This window comes from Sphaeramia orbicularis, chromosome 10, assembly GCF_902148855.1.
Source record: "Sphaeramia orbicularis chromosome 10, fSphaOr1.1, whole genome shotgun sequence".
NCBI lineage: Eukaryota > Metazoa > Chordata > Actinopteri > Kurtiformes > Apogonidae > Sphaeramia > Sphaeramia orbicularis.
Window position 1 is genome coordinate 23554168 of NC_043966.1, and position 7630 is coordinate 23561797.

General features: G+C 37.4%; 1 protein-coding gene across 1 annotated transcript; it reads left to right on the forward strand.

The window, feature by feature from the left end:
- Positions 1-2368: 2368 nt before the first annotated feature.
- Positions 2369-7252, forward strand: f9a (coagulation factor IXa). The gene is made up of 8 exons (XM_030145045.1): positions 2369-2432; positions 2643-2812; positions 2895-2919; positions 3170-3283; positions 4520-4654; positions 4739-5037; positions 5138-5261; positions 6657-7252. Exons 1-8 carry the CDS (start codon positions 2369-2371, stop codon positions 7241-7243), a joined length of 1518 nt encoding a protein of 505 aa, XP_030000905.1. The 3' UTR covers positions 7244-7252.
- Positions 7253-7630: the final 378 nt, after the last annotated feature.

Here is a 7630-nt window from a genome sequence, read left to right on the forward strand (position 1 = left end):
GTTAGATATGTTTATAAGTGGTTTATATATGTTTCTGTCTGCTTTAACTGCTGGTTAGCTGGTTTATAATATGTTCCTATCTGCTTTAACTGCTGGGTAGCTGGTTTATAATATGTTCCTATCTACTTTAACTGCTGGTTAGCTGGATTATATATGTTTCTGTCTGCTTTAACTGCTGGTTAGCTGGTTTATAATAGGTTCCTATCTGCTTTAACTGCTGGTTAGCTGGTTTATATATGTTTCTGTCTGCTTTAACTGCTGATTAGCTGGTTTATAATAGGTTCCTATCTGCTTTAACTGCTGGTTAGCTGGTTTATAATATGTTCCTATCTGCTTTAACTGCTGGTTAGCTGGTTTATATATGTTTCTATCTGCTTTAACTGCTGGTTAGCTGGTTTATATATGTTTCTATCTGCTTTAACTGCTGGTTAGCTGGTTTATATATGTTTCTATCTGCTTTAACTGCTGGTTAGCTGGTTATATATGTTTCTATCTGGTTTAACTGCTGGCTGCTTTGTGCATCTCCTCTCCTGCTTTGCACATCTTCGCATTGTTTCACGTAAGTGACGTGTATGGATTGCACCCCACCTCAACCTGCTATAGGGAATTTATACATTGTACGGTACATTGTGTCTCTGCTCAGTCCATGAGCCGCCCTAACCCGACCCCCAAATAAAGTGTCCAGGGTAACCCATATCCATGCCTCACTAATTTCTTTGAATAGGATGATGAGGAAGATAAAATATATGAAATAACTAAAACTAATACTAAAACTAAACTAAACTAAACTAAAACTAAGCATTCAGAAAAAAACGATAACTAATAAAAACTAACAAACCTGCTCTAAAAACTAATTAAAACTAACTGAATAAGAGAAAAAAAAGTCAAAACTAATTAAAACTAAACTATAATTAAAAATCCAAAACTATTATAACCTTGGGTGCAGCAGAACATTTATTTAATATGCGCCGAAAATACTTGTATTTAATTGATGCATCATATTAGGTGTTACCTAAGATGTGATTTCAGGTGATCATCAACAGCCTTGTGTGGTGTGTTAGTATAGTGAACATGAACTTTTCTGACAGGATTTGGTACATGATTCTAGTGTTTAATGGTGATTTGAGTGATTCAGATTGATTCTAAGGACTCCTCATCTGTTTGTTAAACTGGGATGTCTACATTATGTGATGAACTTTGATTGAAGTATAAGATGTGAAAATGCTCATAGTTGGATGTAGATGGTTGTAGCTGATCAGAGGCAGTAGACATTAACCTCTTTGCAAAATGATCCAAGTGTATCCTCTTGTTAACCTCAGAAATGTGAGAAAATGTCACCTTGATAATAATTAAAGTTCTTTACACAATATTTTAATTCACAGTTATACAAGGACAGCAGTAGCAGGTAGAGAAGGAAGATAACTCTATAAAATGGAATGTTTGAATTAGAATTGTTACAGTTATGGTTAAGATCCATCAGTGTCCTTTGGGAGATGTGTGTGATGGTGAATGGTGTGTGAGGAAGCATCACTTAAAGGGGTGAATGAAAATGTTTAGAGTAGACATACAGTTACAGTGAAGAGTCTAAAATCTTCATTAAAATACAGCAAAATGAAAAATAAATGTGTGTTTTTATGTGCTTTTGTACACTCGAGGCCACATGATACCATTACTGACCTCTACTTCTGCCTCTGTCCGTTACAGTGGATGACTGAGGTGTGTGTGCACCATCTTGTGGTGAAAAGTCTCAAGTACATTTTTACAAACTTAATGTCTGTTGAATCAAATTAACTGAAAAATAAAATATCAAAAACTTATTTCAGTTATTGCAGATTAATGTACGCTGGACTGAAAGAGTCAAGACAACTGCATGTATATAGTGTATTAACAGACCTGAGATGTCTGTGTTAATTTAATCAAATAAAAATGTGTGGTAAGTTAATGTTCTGGCTTAATCTTACTCTTAATATAAAAAGCCTAAAAAATGGCTTTTTTACATGAAAAAATCAAACCATAGATAATAACTCATTAAAACATCTAATACCATTGATTTATACACTTTGTTTTTGTGTCTTTACTTGTTTACTTTGTACACATTTCACGTTTTGGTCCATTTAAGTTATGGTCAGCTGATATAAATGTTACAAACACACATCTGTCACAAACAGGCTTTCACTTCGCAAGAGTATCTTTTCTATTCTTGCAGAAGAAAATCCAGGATTTCCCTAAATTTGGAGGAGTGTCTATTTGCATGTGGATGTTGACACACTGTTTTTCAGTGGCTGTTTCACTGAACAAACATGTAGCTTATTGTGAGTTCTGTACTTTGGTCCAGTGTGTGATTATCAGGACGTCAAAACACTTTGGAATGGCACCGTTTTTATGGTTTTCGCTATGTTTGCTGCTTTTAGACTTTCAGCTGGGCTCTGGAGGTATTACAAAAATGTTTAAGATGCTATCAAATAACTTTCTATTTTGGCTTTATCTGTATCCAGTCTTCTTGATTTAATATTAAAGGTCTATTTGTATTTTCTTACATACCTCTGCTCATTGTTGTGGTCATCTGTGAGACACTGTACCTTATAGACAGGATGTGTGGTTGATTTTTCCTTTTGTTTTTTTGTTCCCAGCTCCAGTTGTAGACCCGGTGTTTCTCTCCGTTCAGGCAGCCAACAGTGTTCTGCAGAGACAAAAACGTGAAAATACTGGATTTTTTGAGGAGTTTCTACAAGGCGACTTGGAGAGAGAGTGTATAGAAGAAAAATGTGATCTGGAGGAGGCCAGAGAGACCTTTGAGAATGATGAGAAGACGGTGGATATTTGTTTAGTTTGTTTATACAGAAGTATTGGTCTTTGTTGTCAATAGTTATAATAAAGCTTTACTTTTATTGTAGATGGAGTTCTGGGCGGGATATATAGGTAAACATTCAGTAGCAGTGCTTGTATGTTTTTATTTATCTGTGTGTTTTTATGGTTTAGAAACCCCTCCACCCATTACCTATTATCATGTGTCAGAGGACTTCTTGTAATTCCTAAATTTATCACCTTAGGAGACATGCTGTAATTTCTGCTATTGCATAAACCTTTCATCTGGAAAAAATCCAGTCCAATTATCATGTCATTTGATGGCTCTGAACTGAGGTACTGTATGTTATTTGCAACCCCACAGATGGAAATCAGTGTACGTCAAGTCCTTGTCTGAACCAGGGGACATGCAAGGACCTCCTTCGTTATTACACCTGCTTTTGTCCTCCTGGCTTCATCGGCAGGAACTGTGAGATTGGTAAGTGAAAGTTCTATAGCTGCACAAGATCAAAATAAATTAGATTTTTATGTTTCATGACCCCACTTTGTTTAGAATATGAGACCTGGTGTCAGTCTCACAGGAGTCAGCTATTGAATTGTTTTTGTTTAGTTCTTTTTATATCGAATTAATGCCTCACATTGACCATAACTTCTATTCTAGGTTCCAAGATTAGATTGTTTGTCTTTTTGGATGTTTTAAAATCTGTAGACAAGGTGCCCTCTGTGTGAGAAATGACTGCATTGTTTGAGAATCATATTTTTACACATCATGTCAGGGTAGAAAGAGAGGAAAAAAAAAAAAGAAGAGTGTTTGTAAATTATTCAGCAGGTTCAATACACTGTCTCCATACTTACTATATTTATTTTTTCTATCTGTACCAAAGGACTGTAATGACATTCTGATTTGTTGCTCCCCTTTACATTCTCTAAAATGAGCTCAAATTTAAGTAGTTGGTCTCATTAGACAGTTGAAAATACTTGGAGGCACAAAATATTGTATTTATACATCATGTTGACAAATGTGATGCATACCTGCTGTTTAGGTTTAAATCACTTTACAGTTCATTACCGATCGGCTGAGGGGTATTGTAATCGTTTCGTACTTTGTCTGTCTGTCTGTCCGTCCATTCAAGGACATAATTGCATTACCTGAAGAATGCATTGAGATATCTGCACCAAATTTATACTGTGGATGCATTTTGGCATGGAGCCAAAGCCTAAACTAGGTGACCTTGACCTACTTTTTCAAGGTCAAATGGCCTTGTGCAGTTATAATATCTGAATACTTTCAAATAGAAATATGTTTGTAATAACTTTTACACAAAGATAATCTAATCTAAATTATAGGGCAGTAACTTTCAACAGAATATTACACTATATTTGGCCGAGGGGTAGTAAAAGTGTGCAGTACGTTATGTTTATATAGTATATTTGTATTATCTTTGGTTGTGTATATGGGTGCAACACTGTTTGCTAACCGTGTTGCTGTCGGTCTTGGTCAGGACTTGGTCTTCTAAATTTAGACTTTTAGTGTAATCGAGTCATTTGTTGATTAAATGATGGTCAAATTATTTTAAAAACTGGACTCATTGAGATGTTAAGTGAGCCTTTGTGCCCTATAGATGTGAAAACTGTCATTCTGGAAAAGACCTTTAATTTGGATCATGCATGTATGTAAGATGGGTCTGAATATTTATGCATTTATCTTCCTCAGTGGTAGCAAGAAGGTGTGATGTGAACAATGGAGACTGTATACACTTCTGTGAACCAACGGGGACCTTTGGAGCAAAATGCTCCTGTGCCATGGGATACAAGCTGGCACAGAACGGGATCGACTGTGACCCAGAAGGTACTGATGCATTTCTGTCCTCTTTTCTATATAGTGTATTGATGACTCTTAACTTCTACCAGGGGACTTTTTTTACATTGCCAGATGAATTCCCGTGTGGCAGAACTGCCCTGACTGAGATTGGTAATGCCTTAAGAAGGTCCGTCTTCGCCTTTGATGAAAGCCTGCAGAACAACGCTTCTGTGATAACCATCAGCACCACCACACCCTCACTTCCAACTTCAGCCAGTACCACAACATCCATCCCTGACACATTTGACTCAATGGAAAATGAGACCGAGTGGATGTACAATAACACAGACTCCCCCACAGGGAAGCCTTTAAGACCTTACAGACGCATTGTAGGTGGTGAACTGGTAACTCCAGGAGAGATCCCATGGCAGGTACAGACAGACTGGAGGTAGTAGGAGTTAAAAAAAATTCATGGGGTTTCATTAGAGGGAATACATGCGTTTAATGTTCTTTTTTGTCTGCTGTGTCCAGGTTGCTTTGATAGCTCGTCCCAGTGGTCAGTTATTCTGTGGGGGCTCCATTCTCAGCAGTCTGTGGGTCATCACAGCTGCTCACTGCCTGGTGGAGGCACAGAACTCCTTCTTCGTCAGAGTCGGTAAAAGTCACTACCACTGTTTACAATGAATGAATCAATAGGCTCATCATGGTTTATTTGACTTAGGACCGCATTAGAAATAATGAGCTTATAATTAAATATATACATTTTGAATGAGCACAGTTTAGCTCTGATTGTGCATGAAAGAAAGCACTTATTGGGACTTGGGGGCATGTTATAGATTGACGTAATGTATTGCACCAAGTAAGAAAGTTCTTTGAAAAATGAATATAGAATAAGGTCTCTTAGGATTTCTATCATATCCAAGCAAAATTTGTATTGTAAGTGTTATATTCCTAACTAAACTGGTATTGAATTGGAATGAATTAAAGTGGGGAGCTTGGGAACTAAAACTGGATCAGAGCTGGAGAACACAGAGGGGGGCGGGGGTAATAGGACCTATTTGTAAATACAGGGTGTATCAGAAAAAAGTAGACTCTCAGAAAAAACGACATAAAACCGAAACACGAAGACATTTTGAAAATCTGGTCATGTGTGTTTATTGACCATGTGATTCTCCCTTGATTGACACCAGTGTCCTGGGTCAGTTTTCATGCTTCAGTCAACAATGCAAATTTGAATTGTGCAAAATGAAAGTCTTTTGTGCATGGAAGTGTAAGGGTTAATATGAGATCTGTCACCATGAATGACCAGTTCCATTGGCCTTTTACTTGCATACATAAAACAGGAAAAAAATAATTATATGTTTATCCCCTACCATCATTCCTTAAGTGTAAAACCCAAATCTTTTCTCACTGAGCAAATTTCACTATTAATTTTCAGTTTCTCATCGATGTGTGAAATCTTTGTATCGATGGTAGGTGGTTAACATGTAATTATTTTTCTCCAGTTTTATGCATACAAGTAAAAGACCAATGGAACTTGTCATCCATGGCGACAGATCTCATATTAACCCTTACACTTCCATGCACAAAAGACTTATTTTGCACAATTCAAATTAGTGTTGTTCACTGAAGCATAAAAACTGACCCAGGACACTGGTGTCAATCAAGGGAGAATTACACGGTCAATAAACACATATGACCAGATTTCTCAAAATTTCTTCACATTTTGGTTTTATGTTGTTTTTTTCTGTGTCAACTTTTTTGATACACCCTGTATAGCTGAGCAAGTAATTGAAGTACAGAATAGTAGGTGAAATTTGTCACAACTAACATAAATGATGCACTGTGGTGTTACAGAGATACTTGTGTCTGAAGATCATATTCTTCAGACACAACAGAACATTTGTTTTTGGAACAGACCCTAGCAAATAAATAAAAAAAACCCTCTATTATTATATTGAAAAATAATAAAAGTTCACAGGGCAATATCTGTCAAAGTAGATGCAAAGTGACTTTTGACACTAATGTCCTGTGTCCTTTTTATCCACAGGGGAGAATAACATCTACATCAACGAGGGCACGGAGCAGGACTATGAAGTGTTACAACAGCATATACACCCACGCTATAATGCAAATATAAGCTTGTTTAACCATGACATTGGCCTGCTGTATCTCAAAGACCCCATCACCTTTTCCTCCACTGTGCGACCCATCTGCATAGGCCCCAGGACCTTCACTGAGGCCCTGGTGAAGGACGCATCCCCGGCACTGGTCAGCGGCTGGGGTCGAACACGCTTCCTTGGAGCCATGGCTATTTCTCTGCAGAAGGTTGAGGTTCCTTTTACAGATCGGACAACATGCAAAGACAGCAGCAGCTCCAGGATCACTCCCTTCATGTTCTGTGCAGGATACTATGATGAGGACAAAGACGCCTGCCAGGGGGACAGTGGAGGGCCTCATGCAAACAGTTTTCATGACACATGGTTTCTGACAGGCATTGTGAGCTGGGGGGAGGAGTGTGCACAGAAGGGGAAATATGGCGTCTACACCAGGCTGGCACTTTACTACAGCTGGATACAACATGTTATGGGTGTAACTCATAAACGGCTGGCGTTAGATGTAGAAGACCCAAATTAAAGTATACGTAAGCATATTACTCATAAATACACTGCTGAACAGAAAGTTGGAATAATTGTGTTTTCAGGAACATTCATCTTTTTACTCCTATTTATACACATCAGTAATCATATTTCACCAGGTCCAATGATTACATACTGAGACCAGGTTACACTTTATCTATAAAGAATAAATCATATTGTCACAATTATGTCATGAGAAGAGGTTAAAAAAATGTTTTATTCCAACTTTATGGGCAACAGTGTACTTTAGGTATGGAGAACCCAGTTTAAAGTATACATAAGTGTACTGCTTACATATAGCAGCCTCTTTTGCACCATGGTGTTTTAACCTCACTAGATATTTTTTTTCTCAGTGAACTGTTTACTGTTCAGATGAGTTGGAACA